General features: G+C 36.7%; 1 protein-coding gene across 3 annotated transcripts in view; it reads right to left on the bottom strand.

Annotated features, from left to right (window-relative positions):
- Positions 1 to 19,903, bottom strand: part of FBN2 (fibrillin 2) — a 177,441-nt gene that overhangs the window by 44,168 nt on the left and 113,370 nt on the right. For all 3 annotated transcript variants that reach the window (XM_080373133.1, XM_080373134.1, XM_080373135.1), the window contains exons 24-34: positions 18,962 to 19,189; positions 16,341 to 16,466; positions 13,914 to 14,042; positions 11,700 to 11,825; positions 10,858 to 10,983; positions 9,927 to 10,049; positions 9,675 to 9,800; positions 5,580 to 5,705; positions 4,440 to 4,562; positions 2,904 to 3,026; positions 1,056 to 1,181 (exon numbers count right to left, since the gene is read on the bottom strand). In XM_080373133.1, coding sequence (XP_080229259.1) covers positions 1,056 to 1,181; positions 2,904 to 3,026; positions 4,440 to 4,562; positions 5,580 to 5,705; positions 9,675 to 9,800; positions 9,927 to 10,049; positions 10,858 to 10,983; positions 11,700 to 11,825; positions 13,914 to 14,042; positions 16,341 to 16,466; positions 18,962 to 19,189 — 1,482 coding nt within the window. The remainder of the gene's footprint in view (positions 1 to 1,055; positions 1,182 to 2,903; positions 3,027 to 4,439; positions 4,563 to 5,579; positions 5,706 to 9,674; positions 9,801 to 9,926; positions 10,050 to 10,857; positions 10,984 to 11,699; positions 11,826 to 13,913; positions 14,043 to 16,340; positions 16,467 to 18,961; positions 19,190 to 19,903) is intronic.

Below are 19,903 nucleotides of genomic sequence, written 5' to 3'. Positions count from 1 at the left end.
TTTTTCAGAACATCAGTGTGGACCAATTGAAAAGTAAAATGTTGGTGACCTGCTGTCCCAAGAAGTAGAATCATATTGTTTTTCAAAATATTGCTTGGCTAATACCTATTTGGGTTTTTTTATTAGTACATTGGCATGACTATAGTATGACTAACTAATTGAGCTGCACTAAGAAATTCAGTAAGGTTGATTGACAATACTTGTTCTTGATATACTTGATATAACCAAAAGAGTTGCATGGCTAATCTTTCAGAAACAGCTGCAACTTTTCTACAGCTTGAATTGTGATTCATATATGTACACCTGAATGTTCGAATGTGCTGTTACAGACTGAATTTTAGAGACTATATTTTGGAATCTGTTTTTAATGTCTCATCAGGGATTTTCATTTCCTAAGATGTTATGAGGCTTCCACCATTAAATATAAAATAAGAAGTTCTGGAGCACCAGCTAAAGACTTTACAGTTCTCTTTTATTAAACAAACAAACAAAAGACATAAGAACACAACAGGGAATAGACGCTTAATTGGACTGGCAAGATAATTCTTCAGATGATCTGGTACAATATTGTGAGTGAAAAGGTGATGATAAAAAATTTCCAGTATGCATTTTTTAGGAGTGTTACAAACTTTGTCAAATATAGCAATGAAATACTTCAATTTTCTTGAAAACATTCATTTTAAAATGAAGTCACCTAATGCACTTTGTGTCTTCTATATAAACACACTAAATAAAACAGTGACGCACATAGGGGTTCCCACATACTATTCACTAGAGACAAAGAGAAGACCAATAATTTAAAAAAAAATATTACTGAGCCAAATCTCTGCTCTGGGATTTTTGGACCAGGGCCAGCAAAACTTCATAAAAAGACGAATGCTACTTTCAATGTCATTCACATAGCAAAATACTACTTGGTTGAAGAAATTATTTACATGTGAAGCAGGCATTGAATATTCTGATTCCAGGCTGAGGTCCTTCCAGCACTTCTTGCTGTTTGATTTATAGCAGCCAATCCAAATTCAGAAAATGAACTTGAAGTATCAGTGGCTTACCTTGGCATGACTTGCTATCCAAGGCAGGAGTGAATCCCATCTCACACTCACAACGGTAGGCACCAGGGACATTCAAACACTGTCCATTTTCACACAGATTAACATTTTCTGCACACTCATCAACATCTGTGGGAGACAGAAAATTTCTTTGAAACTGCATGTTTCACTAGGAAAATACAAATAATATTGTCCTGACATTCAGAGTAACAGTTTGTTGAGTACTGATGATATAAAAGGTGAAGTAAATTGCTGAAGGTGAAGTAAATTGAAAGAATGCAGAAAAGGAAACATAATGTAATTTCCAAAATTATTCCTTTTACCTTGCCGTGATTCCCTACGCATTGTCTTTTATTAACTCTTCTTTTTTTTTAAAAAAAAAATAATCCAATGTTTTCAGTTTCAGTATTATTAGCTTTGACATATACGTTGAATACTGTGCTTACAAAGTCAAAACTTTGTCTCCTGGTATATACTGCTATGCTACTTTGACATAAAACACATTCAAAATGCAACTTTTCTTAAGTGAATCTTAAGTGAATTTCATCTGCATTTTAGAAAACATTCTTTGAGGATTATGAACATTATAACTACCATTTGCACACTATTCATTCTATACGAATATGCACTATATTCATTCAGAAGCAGCTGCTTCTGAAATATATTGCACTAGAAGAATAGTGGCAATTCTTCTAGTATGCTCCCAAAGTTATATATATTTTTTACAAGGTATAAAAGAGTGAAAAAGGCAGGCATTCACTACTGCAGTCATCATATGGACTCATAATTTTGTCAGATATGCTCATGATTGTAAAAAAAAAATCTATATATTTTCATTTTATTAGTCAGTCCCTAGTACCCCATCTTATTTTTCAAAAATAGAAGATCTGAAACATAGTGTGTTGATAACAGGGATGCAAGTTCTTGTTCATTAATGACAAAACCTGCAAGACAAACAAATAACATTTGAAGATCCCCATTCTGAAATAAAAAACCTTACAGTACTAGTCAGAAGGCTGTCTTGTTAAGTTGTAGATTAATTTTGATTTAAATGTAGCCAGTTAGCTAATAATTAATTCATTCATATTAGTTCCTAGGTATTTTACCATCATTAGGATGCAATCCTTCAAATCTTCAAACCTGCTGACCACATACAGGACGTGTCAGAAGTCAAGAGCAGAGATATTGTACCATCTCCACTCGGTAAGTGATAAAAACACAGTAACTCATTACTTGGCCATTAATGTTTAATACAAAATCTTTATACTTTATATAATACTTTACATGTCAGTTGATTTTGAATCACTTGCTGTGTGCTAATTTAATAGTGAGTATTTAACAACAAATTTAAATGCAGAGATCATGGACGATATTTTTCAATGGTAATTTGTTTGTTTTTTTTTTTAAAAGTCTTACGTTAATGATTAAATCCTGTTCAACCAACACAGTGAGGGGAAAACAGATAATGCCTTCCCTGCAGGAGACAGACCTGGCCCACAAAACAGGAACGATAACAGAATGCTGGTGTTTTGTGCTCTTGACTAGACAGCCTGGTTCTGCAAGCAGCACACGCACATTCAAAAAATTGGCATGAAGGGGACGAGGACAAGGAAAAAAGCAGCAGAAAAGGACTTCACCCAACAAATAGGCCCAGTGGCTCCAGTTTGGCACACACACCAAAAGAACAACCAGTTGCCTCTGCACTCATTTCTTCAGCAGGTGGAAAGACTCCTGATCTTCAAAGACATGTCTACATCTATGATCTTGCACTTTCAGCTTAGGACTAATTTGCAAAGCTTCCATACAACAGAAACAACCAGTGACAAGTCAGCTTTCACAGAAACTTCTTACCAGAACAGGTAAATCCATCCCCAGTGAATCCCTCCGCGCAGGCACAGCGGTATGACCCTGGGGTGTTCACACACTGAGCGTTCATGCTGCACTGGTGGGTCCCATTGGAGCATTCATCAAGATCTGCACATCAGGGGCATAAGAGTGCCAGCATTAAGAGCAGTTAGTATACTCAGCTTGCAATTAACTGTCAAGCTAACAAGCACAACTGCAAAGATGATTCGTGTCTCCATAAATATTCAAAGTTCACATTAGAAGACACAGGGCTAACCTATAGTGATTCAATTTTAATAATTCTTCCTTTTAAATTAAAATGCATGGGATTGGGCAAAATGTTTCCAAGCAACAGATAGAATTCAGCTGACCTGCAACTTGAATTGTGATATCCTGTTAACTCAAATTCAAAATGAGTTAAAAAAAAATGAAACCAAAGTAATACAGTGAGGTGAAAATCTGCCATATATTGGAGACTCTTCTTAAGTAACAAGAATGTGACAACATTGTAACCCCATGAAAGTTAATGCAAGCTTCCTTATTTACCTGGATGACAACTTAGATGGCGGAAAAAAAAAAAAAAAAAGAAGAGAAAAGAAAAAGAGAACTTCCTTCCCCTCAAGGGCATGTTTGATGGGAATGTCCGTACGGGTCCATGACATAGGACTCACACTAGCTGACTAGTTGACTAGCTGACAGAACCTTCTCACCTACCTGCAGAGTGCTCTCCTATACCCAGGAGCTATTCAAACTATGAGGATGCTGCCAGAATTTTTTTCAAAAGTTTTGTCTTTCAGATGGGACTTAGTAGAATCTCACATATTTTTAATTAAATGAGAGTAATAAAGACTAGGGGGCCTTCCTCTTTTTGTCAGATATGGCTTAAAATCTGATCTGCAGTAAAACCTTGCAATATGGTACTTTTTCTTTCACATATTACACCAATAAAGCCTAATTTTTAAACAAGGCTCCTCTTCTATAGAACCCAAAATGTTCTGAAGAGAAGGTAAATATTACTATCTTTTACACACCAAACTAAAAAACAAAGGCAAGGGGACACAATGCTACTCTAGCAGTCCAGTAAAAGTAGAATCAAGTTTCCCACACCTCAAGTCCTATCTGCTTTATATTACAGCATATAAACTAGATACACTACAGGACATTAAAAAAAAATGGTACTAAGTAACAGAAATAATAATCTTACTGGCAGGAAATCAAAATTCAATTTTATTTTTGACTTATTTTTATTTTGCACATTCTAGCAGTTTTATGTAAACTTTGTGAAATACAGTTAATACAGGAAAATATTACACAGAAAAGCTACTGAGATAAAACCAGTTTTTTTCTCAGAAAACCAAACCCCTGAAACATACAAATCTTGCATGCCCATCAATCCACAGAGAGCAGCAAATTGAAGAGCAATACTTGGTTTCTAAATGAGTAATCAAACAGTCACATTACATGCTTTTAGTAAAAAAAAAAAAGGCAAAAAAAAAAACCCACAAAGAAAAAAGAGAAAATATTTATTTTCTGTATACTTACCAATACATTTAATGCCATTTCCAACCCATCCTTCTCTGCAGCTACATTTAAAACTTCCTGGTACATTGACACATGAGGCATGCATGTCACAGTTGTGAGCACCAATTTCACACTCATCCACATCTACAAGCATAAAACCCCAACCTATTAGTATTTACAGCAGAAGCAATGGAATATTACAATTTTTTTTCCTTTTACATATTGCTTATTTCCACTGTGCAGGCTTGCAGTCCTTTAAAAAATAAATGTTCACGACTACAGAATAATTCAAGCAAGTTACTTTGTATTATACATTAATAAAAATAGTAACAATTGTGTTTTCATTTTGTTCTTTGTTTGCAAACATGGCAAAATCGATTTTCTTTCCTACAACTGCTTTTTAGTTTGAAATTAAAGCCATTTATTTTTACATGTATAAAAATGGGATGAGATCTTTGGGTACATAGGCATGTTTCAGCTATAAAGATGATTAGTCCAAGATTTCAGTAATTCTAGAACAAATTCCTAAAGGCCAAATTCTAGGAGAAATTCTCTCAACTTCTGCAAAAGAATAATTTTGGATGAATTAAGCTTCCTGAACGCAGTGGACCCACCTTGCAGAAGACAAGGTACTGCTTTACTATCACAAGAACTCGTAAAGTTTGAAACTGACTGACTATAACTCTTTAAAATTCTTTAGCATGGGTTAAAAGACATATACTTTCCTCTTTACATCATCACATTCTTTCATTCTTTCCTTTTACTTTTTTTTTTTTTTCTTTTGTCATGCTCTTAGATGATGGGGGCATTTCCTGCAGCTTTAGTTGACAGATTAGTGCATACTTTAAATATGTATGACAAATGGGTACCGATTAATACAGATGCAGCTGTGCCCTCCCAAGCTATGTTGGTAATACAGATATTCCCCCCATCTATACTGATAAAAGCCTTGCCTTTAAAATTACAGTTATGTAAGGTGCCTCTCATATCACATTGATACTGGTCGAGGAATGTACCTTTTCAAACTCTGGATACATGCTGACAAACATAAAATACTTACTCTTATATTCTCACCTGTGTGTGAACACATGCATTCATTTTACCTGAAAGCCAACCAAGCTATATGCACACCATGACATATACGCTGGAAATTTGCTTTACCTGTGCATCCAGTGGTTCCTTTCTTGACTGAATATCCTAACTGACAGTGACAAATGAAGGAACCTTTAGTGTTTTCACACTCCCCAAACATACAGATGTTGGAATTCAAATCACATTCATTCACATCTGTAGAGTGCAGATAAATTCATTATTAGTTGAGCAATACTGTCATTTAACAGCATACTTTGTCTTTTTGGAATATTTTAATTCAGGGGAAAATATCAGCAGCATGGTCCACCAGTAAAACGTGGCATTTATTAATCTTCATCATAATGTATTTCAGCTATTCCATTCTGTATTCTTTTAATTCCCTAAAAACAGGTAAGGATGAATGCGTAGTCCAAGCACCACAGCATTTTTTGATTTGTTTAGAATGCTGATTATTGGAATCTGAAGTCACCTACTTACAAGAATCATTTTAAAGCACTTTAAAAAACATGTTCTTGATCATAATATAGCTATAATTTTCTTCCAAAGAAGAATTTATACAGTAAATTGATTGCTTTTCCAGTACTGATATTACCTACAGTTTCAATCTGCACATTTTCATCACTAAAATTGAATAATGATCTGTACAAGTATGTCAATACCTCTGAGTAGCATTTTTCAAAATCATAAAAAATAATAAATTCAATCAGTTTTTTTAATAGAATTCAACTTAGGAAAGACAATCAATCCTATGAAACACATTCTTTCATTCTTTCCTTTTACTTATGAAAGAACAAAACTTGTATAAGGACAAACTAAAATTGGGGACCTTTCAAGCAGGTAACTGAGGAGTTTCTGAGTTTCTGTTCTCAATCATAATGCTGGGGGGTCATATGGCCCAACAACTTTTCAAATACCTTGTCAATATTCCCATTTGTCCCTTGAAATTATATTACCTAACAGTACTACACTATCACTTTAAAGAAAGTCACTGTACTGTGGACAAAAAAGCATTTTTGTTATTTGTAGCTGTCCTTTTGAGTGAAGTAAGATGTCATGTAATGCAGCCAAAGCAGAGGCCTGCATCACATATAAATTAAAAGTGTATTAATTGGGATGTAATTAATATTAGCTTGCCTTAAACCCCAATATAAGCATGCTGAAACAGTGTAACTAGCAATAGCATGTAAGTTTTATTTAATACTGTGATGGCATAGACAGACACAGTTTTGCATAAAGATGTGATCAAGGAGACTGCCAAAAGAACAAAGAAAGATGGGTGTATCTGCATGCAGGACACATCAAAGTCATAGAAGTTGCCAGACACAGGACAATATAAGTGCAAGTGACTGCGGGTAGAGAAGAAAACCTTACAGGCAGACCAGGAGAATGGCAAGACAAGAAAACAAGATAAGCCCTACAAGAAAGGACCCTTGATTTTGTGAGGAAGGCAATAGCAAAAAAATACAAGCATGAAAGACTGAAGAAGAAAAAAGAAAAAAGACAGACCCACTTCAGTTCCAGCTTTTCTTGTAGGCAAGTGCCCAAGTAATCAAGTACCACCTTGACCTTTGTGACTAAGCAACACCAAGGGCTGGAAGCCAGTCAATGCATACAACCCGTAACAGCTCTATGATATTGTATACTTGCATATAATCCAGAATGCAATTGTTAAAAAATGACAGTTTTGTATATGCAGTGATAACGATCAATATTGCATAAGAACTGATTAGCAAATGTGTTGTTATTAAATGAGTTTAGTAAAATTTAGGTTTTCATTTTAATGCAGGGCTGATTCTGTCAGTCTTCTAAATACTCTCATTACAGCAACCTTTATTTATCTGGTATGTTCAGTTGTCACACTATGAGGCAAAGGAAAGCTGTCATGCTTTAAGACTCCTCAGTTGCAGGAGCTGCAGACTTAACTTTCTAGGTTCTGCTTGCTGAGAAACACCCAGAACATAAGAATTGACCTGCTTCTCCCAAAATCTCACTGGAAAAGCCTGAACTATGATCCACGTCAAACAGGGAACTCTTAACACTACAAGCAAACTTCAAACTCCTTTGCTCAGCAGCTCATGGCTATGAGTAGCTCTGGCACAGCCTTCCATGTAGGTTTTGGAGAATGCCTATGGATCACTGGCAGCTTTTTAGTATAGACCTTCATCTATCACTCTGTTATGCCATTAGAAAATGGGTAGCTAGGAAGTAATATTTATTAATGATCTCAAGTGTGTATGTGTGTGTGGTGGGGTGAATTCCTTGCTGACAAGAAACAAAATGAAAGAAGCTGAAAGAATCTTCAAGACATTTCAAGAGAGGAAGAAAAACCAAAATGCCTACCACAGCTGAGACTAAGTAGGAATGAAAGAAGAGGTCAATAACCATTGTCCTAATGGTGTTGCTGAAAGCCAATTTGGGAGAGGGCAGAGAGCAGAGACATTAAGAGGAAGCCTTCAAGAAGAAATACTTCCAAAAGTTAGAGCTATCTCTGGCACAAACAAAGGCACAAAGCTGCCATAAAGTTAACATTCAAGAAGTCAGGCTGCAGGTGGAGCTGGGAAAGACACTTGCAGAAAGAACAAGTGATAAGCCACAACCAGAAAAGTTTTCCCACAATCATATAAAAGTCACAAGACGAAACAGGACATCAGGACTGTAGATGTGCTCTTGTGCCAGATTCTTTCCCCAGACACCTCAACAATGTGACTTCTCAGCACTTGCTGCCTTGATGCAGACTGAAGTCTCAAGCAAGAGGTAAGTTTGCTACTGATGTTGCCTTGTTTTTCCCAATTTCATTGAGCGTTGCATACATGATAAAAATTTTTCATTAGTAAGAAAACGTCTGTTAAAGAATAATGTACTCGAACTGTGTTTTAAACTCTTATACTGCATGCTAAATCTTGAATATAGGCTGTCAACTATAATACAAGCCTTTAACATTATTCCAGAATTTACCTCATCTGAAAGCTACACAGCTGATAGTTAAAGATCTGGTTATAAAACATAATCTTATTATGAGTTAAACATATGTCAACTTTTTGACTTTATTCAAATAGCTCCAATTTTACACCAGTTAAACAGCAAGATCATCTAATTTAACACACTGTCAAACAAATACAACATATTGAAAATACTTCTGCTGAAAAAAAACCCTGGGTACTTTTTTGAAAGTAGTGTTAGCTCCTGTAAGGAACTGCAGTTAACCCAGAGGCTTCTGGAAAAAGTGGATAATGCTGTTAGTAAGGAAAGCAATTACATACATGGCAGAAATTCACACTTTCTCACTGTACGTTTCTAACCTTAATATCAGATACTGTTTCCCTAGAGAAGAACATTCAAGAGCCGGTGTGTATAAAATGAACAGAAGTATTCTGATTTTACAGCTACTAATGTGGCTAGTAAGAAAAAAAATTTGAAAAGATCAGTTCTAAACTTTCAAGTTGGTTGTGCAAACATGGAGTATGTGAAAACAAGAATCTGGAATAACATCAAAGTGATGGTGAAAAGAAAATCTTCAATACAACTCTAACTATGGAATAAAGGAGACAAAACCAACTCAGGACAGCTTTGCTCAGGATTACTTACAACTAGTTCCTTGTCTATGTGAGTGTGCACACATATAAATTGAAGGTTTGTTTTACAGATGCCCACAAAATATAAAAAGATGAAGATAAACCCCACCTTAAACTATGAAATGTATGGAACTTTATATTAAATGTAAAAGATAAGAACTTCATATAAACACCAAGATAGATAAAACAGATTAGGTTAGTTTGAGGAGATACTTTCATTTTAATTTCCTTTATAAATCACTTATGATAACGTCGTGTAGTTGAGGGAATAAACAAAAACATTTATAAGAAACAGAAGAAAATTCTGGGTCACTCAAATTCTCTCTTCTCTATAGAGGTGCTTGAGAGGAATCATATTACAATTAAATCACTCTTATTTTTGGAAGTATGTGATTTGATTCATCTTTATGGAGTTTTCAAATTTTTTTCTACCTTTCCTGACATGTACAGTGATAAAGAAGAAAGATCTACAGATTACATTTTTTAGTAATTTATTTTCAATACCCACTTTCAAGGATTCAGCAGAACATCCTAAAACATCAGCTGAAGAATTTTTAGACTTACATTGAATTTGGTGCATACAGTTACCTACCAATACAAGTTTTCATGTCCATAGAAGCCATAAATCCATCATAACAGAGACAGCGATATTCCCCTGGAATATTAGTACATTGCCCACCATCACAGATATCTTGATTGTTTTCACATTCATCAATATCTGGGGGGGGGGGGGAAAAGAGGCAGATAATAATTCTATCACTCAGGTATGGATTGGCTAAAAGAACACCATGTTCATATTGTCTGAAAGGTACAATGCAGGAACTTTTAAGATACTAAAACCAACCTGCACATGTCCTGACATCTGGCATTAGAGCATAGCCGTCACTGCAGCTGCATTCATAGCTGCCTTCTGAGTTAGTGCAGTGGGTGTCACAGCCTCCATTCATTATGATACATTCATCAATATCTGAAGAAGCAAAATTATTAGTACTAAGTTTACATTTATAAGGAAAAGTCATCTTCTCTTGCCGTTTTACTTAGGAGATGAAACATATTATAATTGATATGATTCTGTATTTTTATTCTCACTCTACTGTCTCTCATTTATATTTTGTTCAACTTTTTTCTCTTTCAACTGCATTTGCATTTGTGGGAGCAAGTGGCTACTTGTAATTGTTGCTTTTGTTCACATGTATTACTAGAGATGTAAAGCAAAATGCAAAACACAATATGTGGAAAGGAAATAAAGAAAAGCCCTCAGAAACTTAGGTTTCATTAAAGCTTGAAATGTAGCAGAAATCAATATTTTTGCACAAAATAAACAAACCCAAGAAATAAAGCAAGTCGCAATCCTCTGTTCTCCTTACCAATGTGATGAGAACTACATAATTCAGTATTACTATAGTGAAGGGTTTAAAACATGTATACAATAAGGAGAAAAAGTGAAAAGAGAAATTATGAATACATGGGACTGTTTTCGCTTGATCAAGATATCAAGCAATATTTTCTGGTTGTTAGCTTAAACCTCTGATTTTAAAGTAGCAATAAGAATAGTTTTTATCAAAGTATTCCACAGAGTTCAGTACAGCAACTATATTTTTAATTCTTCTTTATATTTCTAAGGTAAAAGAAGGGTCCATGATAGTTCATGACATGCCTAATAGCAGATGAGAAGATGGCCCTGCTCAGTTTCAAAAGGGAAGTATAAGATTAAATAAAAAGAGAGATAAAACAATATATGCTGAAGCACAAATACATAGGTGAAGGTAACTTGCCTATGCAGCCTTGTCTGTCAGGTGTGGCCTGGTACCCAGAGTTACAGGAACACTGGTATGTTCCAATCATGTTCACACACTTGCCATGTCTGCAGAGATTGTCACTTAACGAGCACTCATTTACATCTGGGAAAGAATCATTAATACTTGTTATTCAGAATAGCAGACTCTTAACTGATGAAACGCCAGGGAAAGAGGGTGAAGGCAATATTTTAAACTGGTGGCGTCCAAGCTCTTTTGGTTTATTTCTTATTCCTAGCACATTCCGGTTCAGGGTATGGAGACCTGAACAGTATGTTTAAGCCACTGTCCAAAGGTTTATCTTCTTTGTTTCTGGTCTGTGAATGTTAACTGCACAGTCTGCTGGTTTTAACTAACTTGTGAAGCAACTATGCAGCAAACACAGAAATCAAAGAGATAATATACATTATGGGTTTTGCATTTTTTTCACCATTTTGGCAAATTATGTGCAAAAAGAAGAGCTGCATTTCAGTAAGGGACAATACTTTCTTGTGACTATAGGAATTAAGTTCACTTTGTGCTTCCATGTATTTTAACTTTAAAGTTGCCACCATGAGTGGTACAGTCCTTTAAGTTGCTAAATAAACCATAAAAGGCCTGGTAAAATACTCATCTTTGAAGTCAACAGTGTAAAGGGCACTAGAGATTTTACGAGAATATGTTACAAGGTTTTAATTTGAAGATACTCATATAAAGGAGGAGTATGAACTTGTAGAAGATATTCTTAAGACCCCGCCCTTGCCAGAGATAAGAATTTTTTGTAGCACAGATGACCACTGTTCTTAGAAAGCTGAAGACTACTATTCTGAGTTGAAACTCACCTATGCATTCCTCACGTGATGGTGACAGGTCATGTCCCAAAGGACAATCACACTGAAAACTCCCCACGGTGTTCACACATGTGCCACCTCTACACAGCAGAGGGTTGCGCTCACATTCATCAATATCTGTGAAGAAACCATAATAAATAAACATAAAATCATTACTAAGGAGCAACAAAGAAAAAAGCAATTCTGAGTATCTGTAAGTGACAAAATCTGGAGGACAGGAGTAAAAGGCTTGTTTCATCGAAGCATTGCTGCTCCCTTCCGCATACTATACATTATTAACTCTAAAAATGGGTATTTTTCCCCTTAAGAAAACCAGAAATTCATCATTCAAAATTAAGTATTCTAGCAGACACAGCACACAAAAGACAGCAACTGCTTGGATGGTTGCCATTCAGAACAATGCATTAATGTGATAACATTTTCAGAAAAGTGCTTCTTAATGCAACCAGACACGCATTTATGTATGCATTGGCATTGAAATTGTTGTCTGTGGATGCTATTAACAGGGATGTGTGTGTAAACTTTTAACTAAATAGCTATTCGGTTTGATGACTCCTGTGTGTGTTGTGTGGCTGAGAAATATGCTTGCTACAGCTTGCAACGGCAGACAGTATTCGACTCACGGACTTGATAAAACCAGCTAATACTGTAGATGTGTATGAAAAGAAATATGGCCAAAAGATATTCAGGACTGCAGGATGTACTCACTCTTTTGGACTCCAAGGAGCCATTATGGCTACCTATCCTTGGAACTACAGACTTCTCTTCAGCTAGGAAGACTCCTTTTATCTTTCATTAGCCTGAGAATCTAGCCAAGATACCATGCAGTTGTGAAAGTTTTTCAAATGAGGGGAGAAATTGCCTGATAGAATCCAACATCTCTTTTTGCTTGGACAGTCACTGAAGTTTCAAAATGAACATTATGCCCTTCCTTTCTTAGTTCCTGCAAAGGCCCTCAGGAAGTCATTTCTCTTCTTAGCTCCACACTCTCTGCTTATTTATGTGACATTTTGCTTCCTTGGCTCTGGCTTATGGATAAGTATCTCCACCATACAGTACTGATTCTCTGCATTTGTACTCTGTCTCTCATGGAGTCTATTCAGCTTCTACAATTTGGCTTATTATGTTCACCTGTGATTTAGAAGATATTTTTGCTGACTTTGGGAGTCTAAAATCATCACAACCTGCAGGAAATTGAGTAAAGATGACAGGAGTCTTGCAAGGCCTCCTGGCACACAGAGGCATAGCACCACTTATTTGAGTTCAATTACAAGCACAAAAGCTCCTGACAAAACTCAAACACAAAAAGGAAGTATAAAATAGGCAAAAGCAGGGACAGGTGATGCAGGAGAAATACAGAGGCACTGGCTGCAGGGAGGGGGTTACAAAAGCCAAAGCCACCAGGAGTTGATCCTGGAAAGGGATGTGAAGGGTATAACAGCAGCAGAAAAAAAAGAAAGGGGTGGGTGGGTGGGAATGGGGGAAAGGAATTGCTGACAAAGGCCATGAAAAAGACCCATGAGTGCTGAGAGGAAGCTGGCCAATGTAGTTTCAAAGCCATTCCTAACCAACTTTGAAAGATCATGGAAATCAGGGAAGGACCTACAGGGTGGGAGGATAGGAAATGTCAAACCAATCTTCAAGAAGGGCAAGAAGAAGAACCCATTCAGCCTCATCAAGACAAAAATCTCCGACTTTTAATTTTCATTATATATTTCATGAAGTATTCCACAATACTAACTCAAGATTTTTTAAGGTGGCTAGTAACTTTTGATGTCTCCATATCTATTCTTAGCCAGATTAAAGAGACGTGATTTTTCAGGAAATGGTCTCAGAACTTCTTGAATCCTAGAAAAATCACAGAAAAGTGAATCATACTACTTTTGAAACTCCAGCCTTCCATTCCTAACTTTACCAAATGTTTGGATACCTCATTACCCATTTTTAAACTACATGAATTAATAGTTGCTGCCATTGGAAAATATCTATACAGAAATGTGTAAATAATTAGGAAAATGAACAAGTAAAGCTATATGCATAGTTCAGTTACCTGTCCTATAAATTGTATATCTGTCTCATTTGTGCAAGAAGTCACCATAACTACACATATGAAGTCTTCAGTGGAGCAGAGCTAGTATAGTAGAGCATATAGTCAGGCTTTATACAGTAAATGGACAGACTCCAGGTCATCCTGGCAACACTTACCCATACAGTTCTTCATCATCATAAATCCACTTTCGTAACCATCAAAGCACTCACACTCAAAGCTTCCAGGAGTGTTGACGCAAGTACCACTTCCACATAAGTCTGGGGAGATCCGGCACTCATCAATGTCTATTTTATAGTAATGGAGAGGTAGAAAAATCAAATAGAGTTTAAGATTATCTGGCTTTTCACTGAAGTGAACACTTGGTCACTATAAATTTACAGAAAAAAATATATAGTATACATATCAACAGAGAAAAAAGAAATTAATATTTAAAGGAATATCTGATTAGGTGAAACAGTGTGCGAAAGATTTATGATGCAATGCCTTCAGAGCTCTCAACTATAAACTATGTAACAAGTAGGCTTCCACTAAGTGTAATTTAAAGTTAGATTTCTAAGGAAATTACTAACTGTAACAAATTCTGAGTTGTTATTATTACAGAGGTACCAACTGACTCTGTGACTACAGGGCCATTAATATTAAATTGCTTATTATGAAGACATTTATCCAGTAAAGCATTATAAGCTTACATGTACCCCTTCAATTAAGAATTAAAGTAGCTCCATTGAAAGCTAGTTTTACAGTTCACTGGTTATCTTATTAGTTAAGTTTGAATGAAACTTACTTTGAAATCTATAGCAGGTTTGTAGAAGGTAAAAGAAGAAGGAAGAGCTCTTTGTAAGACACGCTCGTAGTAAGGCAGGAAACTAAAGAGGAATTTGTAATATGAATATGATCCAGTGAAACAGGTCAGTGTTGAAGGAGAAGGCTGGAAAGAAGAACTGGATAGCCTATTATTTACTAACTCCTTACATCTTTCCAGACTTCTCTCTTCACTACTCTACTGCCCATCCAGTGGTTTTTGGGGTGAACTAGGGTTCAGTGTTTCATGTTCTCCATTATATCATCTACTTTCTTCATTCACTACTGTATCGTTAATTTTTACATATTAAAAAATCATGAAGTCTTTACAGGCAATAAAAGTAACAGAATATTTGAACCAATGAAGACATTTGTCCAGGATAGGGCATAGGATTGATTCTGTCATCCAAGAAGTCAAAGGAGCAAGGAATCAGAGAAAAGCATCAACACGTTTGCAGTAAGTTGGTGAGATGAGCCGTAGACTCATTTGTGTAAGTGGTTGAGGAAAACTTGCTAAATACAGGCTTAACTATAGAAACCACTAAAGATTTAAAACAGTTCTTTTTTCACCACATGCAAGAGGCTCTTCTGCCTCTGTGTCAGCCCCTATGGCCAGTTTTCTGCTGGGTGGTAATAGTTCCATCCTCACACGCAGTTGTGTGGAGAGTGGGCCTTGGATCTTACAGGGTAACTGGCCCCTGGCATGCTTTATAAAATATTTTGTTGCTGATTTAGAACAAAAAAAATCTTCCACTTAATAAAACTTAGTGCTCTACAGGTGCTCAGTGGAACATTTTCATCGCAACAAACTTTCAATAAAAAAATAGAACCAAAATAATCTTTTGCAGAGAGAAGTTTTCTGACCTATTCTTGTTAGTTTAGAAATAAAGTTTTTTAAATGCATTTCTCATCAATGCAATCACTATAAAAACAAGGAAATTACCAGTTAGGGCAACATTAACATCCAGACCAACTTCAGTTAACGTGCCTTACCACCCACACTTCCTATTACTCAGACTCACTCATAGACGCCTCTGTGGTATAACAAAACCTCCTTCATTTTCAGCACAAAGCCACCCACAATGCAGGCATCCAGGTTCCCATAACCAGGAAACTATTAAGTTTATCTTCTGTTTCAGTTTTTCCAGGAAGTAAATAACAAAATATTAAACGTCTAAACTAAGTGCAGGTTTCTTCTTAAGTTAACATTGCACTGATGTCAGAATTGCAGAGGTGCTTCTTTGTGTGCTTGGCTATCTAACTGAAAATTACTTTGCAGTGTAGTGTCTAAGTTCATTTGGTAATGCAATGACCAGAGAGTAAGGAATGTAAAATAAGCTAATCTGTTTGTTAAAACATTGAACTTGTCTTCAATTGATGTTTCAGGTTGTATTGATAGAACATAATCTGAACATCTTTAACACCAATTTAAAAAAATCCTAATGTACATGTGCAAGAAGAGTGTTACATTTATTAAATAATAACTTTTTGAAAGAGAAGAAGAAGCCATTCTGTCCAAAGATTAAGCTCAGAAACTAGAGGAAATGAATGACAGTAAGTTTCCAGATCGCCATGGTAAGCAATAAGTGCAAGTTACTTTAAAATGCCTCAGGGACGTGGTAGAGTCCCCATCACTGGACGCTTTCAAGATGGACAGGGTGCTAGACAATCTTATCAAGGCTTCCTTTCCCACAAGGTTAGAGCAGATGACCTTTTGAGCTCCCTTTCCACCTGGACTATTCCATGATTCTAGGAAAAATTGGTGAAAAAGCAAGACTTACCTGTACAGTTTCTTTCCTCCATATCTAAAGTAAACCCATTGTTACACCTACATTTGAAACTTCCAACTGTGTTTCTGCATTTACCATTCATGCACATACCAGGGAACACTTTACATTCATTGATATCTATGAAATAAAAACAAAAGAGCATTCATAAGCATAAGTATATAATTAACATGAATTTCCTGTTCCTCCTTACCGGTTGTAATTGGGCATAAAAGGCAGGGTTTGGGTTGCAGGGGACTGGAGAGATGGCTTCCTGCACAGGTTAGGAGAATGGAAAAATGAAATCGAGGAGGCAAGCAGGAGGGGACGTTGTTGGAGACATGACTAGAGATGCACTCTTGGAAGTCAGAGCTCCATGTTCAAGAAGGAACCCTTGAGGGCCAGCCACCCCTGGAAGATCTATGTCAGGGCAGGGACACCCCTGAGGGCCTGCAGCCTGTGGAAGACCCATGCCAGAACAGGGACATGGCTGAGGGACTGTGGACCCAAGCAGGGGCAGGAACATCCTGAGGGACAACAGCCCATGGAGGATGCATGCTGGAGCTGAGACACTCCTGCTGGTGTAGACAGATCCCTAAGGGACCATGACCTGTGGGTAATCCATGCTGGGGCACGGTCACCATCCAGGGACTACAGTACGAGTGACCTGCACTGGGGCTGGGGCACCTTGATGGAACGTGGGCTGCGGACAACCCATGCTGGAGCAGGAACATCTCTGAAGGAATCTGTCCCATGGAGAAGCCCATGCCAGGGCACAGGAAATTAGTAACAAGCAAGGAGCAATGAAAGACTAAGCAACAAGGGGTGACAGAGAAACCATTGCTGCCAGCTGCCTCATCCATGAACTAGGGAAGCTGGACACTAGGAATGGTGGAGGAAAGGTGCTGTGCTGAAGCTGAGCCTGGGGCAGGGGAGAGAAGATGTCTCCCTATCTGTTGAATTGTTTATGCTTTCTTTGCTTCTCCATACCGAAACCAGTAATTATAAGTTATGTTAATCAGCAATCAACCAAATTCAGTGGAATTTCCCAAATTCAGACTCTTTAGTCCATGATGCCAATATGTGTATTGTGCTCTGTTTTGCTTTCTAACAGTATGAATATTTATGGTATTCCTGAGCCAGCCTGTAAAAGATGTAACTATTACCTGGTTGCCTGTTTGTAACTATTACCTGGTTGCCTGTTTGTTTGTTTGCTTGTTTTAATTGAGATTGACAGAGTGACGTCTGGAGCTCATTTTAGAAAAGGGTAATTCTCTTTTTGCTGAGTATCTAATGAAACGTTTCCTCTCTTCTAATGTGTTTTGCTAGACAGCAAGCAGCGTAACACAGGCTGTTAATCTTGCACAGGACCAATAACGGTTTTTCATGTGTCAGTCTCTCCATATGCACCCCTACCCCTAGCATTTACCAACCTGAATGAGATTTTCTTATGCTCTATGATTTCCTGGATGAATGTCCTTATCCAAGATTCATCTTTGATGAAACAAACTTCCATTTCCTATGTATTAGTGTGAATGGAAGAAAAGTGTGGTCCAAATACAAAAGCAGAAACAAGAAGCAAAACCTTACAAAAATCTTGGGGTGGACAAGGTTATATTATTACTAAATAACTAAGATTTTATTACTCCTAATTAAATAAATATAAATAAAATTAAACAATTGTATTATTATTATTAAATACCTATTTTTTTGGTAAATCATCACCGAACATTGAGAGCTTTGCCTGAGAATAGTAATTCCTAAAAATCAGAACTTGTTTATGGTGAAGCAGAGGTCCAATCCATTAGTTTTCTCAAGCTACTCAATATATTTCAAGACAAATGCTTCAGAATATGTAATTTAAAAATAATTAAAATAATAAAATATTTCTGGATCACCTCAGCTTCTGCACACAGAAATTTAGTTTTTCTTCTGATATACCAGTCACTTAACATATTTTAGATCTGGTTTCTTAACATTTCCCAGCATCCTCAGTTAGTTGATGGTGGTTTGTTTTGGTTTCTTTGGGTTTTTTTTTCCTCTACAGGAGGTGAAGCTAGTAAAAATTGCACAAAAGGCTTTTATTTACTTCCTTATCACTGCAACTTCTCATTATCATTGCCCTCGTAATTTTAATGCAAGAGACACCCTTCCCTTTTAATCACTTATTAATTCTGCAAACAATAGAAAGAATGCATTCTTCTTCAGTCTCACTTTCTGAGAACCCTGGTCAAATTTTAGTATATTTTAACTTTACATCTTAACTTCCTGACCTTATGGAAATTCACCTGACTCTCAGTTCACTCTTTGCAAAGCACTACCTTTAAAAAAGGTGCTCCTTTTCTGTTATTCTCACCATTTAGAGCTCCCTTTCCTTCAGTCCTGTCATAGCCATTTCTTTTTTCTCCTTACCAAATTCAGACTTTGCACATTTTCCTTTTAGGTCCCCACAACAATCTTGAGCACCATGCAAACAAATCTTCCCACCTGGAAGGTCAGCTCTTTCAGAAAAACATCTTTGTAACTTCTCTCATCTCAAGCATGTAACAAACACAGACACAAATCCTGGCATTGTTTTAGAACATTCACCCAGGTGCACCTATAATTAACTTTTAAATCCAAGAATGAGCCCTTACCTTTATAAAATGGCCTGCCAGTTAGAATATCTCCCCTGTTGGAAAACCCAGGACCTCTGGGGCACAGAGCCTCATATTCCTTTGTGCCAGGCTTGGGACACTCCTCGCAGTCGGAGCCCCAGGCAGCACCCACAGCACAGCAGCAGGCATCCATACGGAACTTGCCAGGCACAGACTGAATGCACTCATCTTCATCCCATTTCAGGTAGCATTGCTCCATGCGAATATCTGCTCATTTTACAAAAACAAATAGGCATTTTACCCTCTGCTAAAGTTTTCTGTTTTTCAGAAGCACCTATTTCTAAGGCACGAGTATGGGTGACGCTCAGTTTCTGGAAGACTGATTTCTCCTCAAGACTCTACACTTGTGCACAATGCTTAACCATTTGAAGTTGCTAATATTGCATTATACTTAAGTTTCTGGATCTCTGTTGTACCACATAAAAGCAGAAGCATTTATTTTGTTGTCTTCCAATATCAAAATACATGACAACTCTGACATAACGCTGCTTTTTAGGTTTCTATGTGTATTTGATAGGACAGACACATGCATTTCCTTACTGCATCCACTATTCTCATTTACAAATTGACCTGCATTCATGGCAAAAAAAAAATAAAATATCCCACCTATGTTTATATTATTAAATTAATTTAATAATACAAGGAATACAGAAAAAAATTCTTGCTAGCCAACATTAGGCTTACTTTAATACCAGTTAGCAGGAGAAAACAATATGGTTACCAGAAAAAAATAATTATTATACTCAAGGGTCCCATTTGCAAAAAAACAGGTCATCCAAAATATAGATCAACCAAGTATGCAGGCAAAATCTGTACTTGTGTAGCCAGCTGGCAGAAGTACCACACACTGGTCTGTACATGGAAGAAATCAGCTTTGCTTTATCTCACATACAGTAAAAAATAACAACAAAAAAACATTTG

This window comes from Falco punctatus, assembly GCF_963210335.1.
Source record: "Falco punctatus genome assembly, chromosome: Z".
In the NCBI taxonomy this organism is placed as follows: Eukaryota; Metazoa; Chordata; class Aves; order Falconiformes; family Falconidae; genus Falco; species Falco punctatus.
This window is presented reverse-complemented; position numbering and strand designations above follow the sequence as displayed.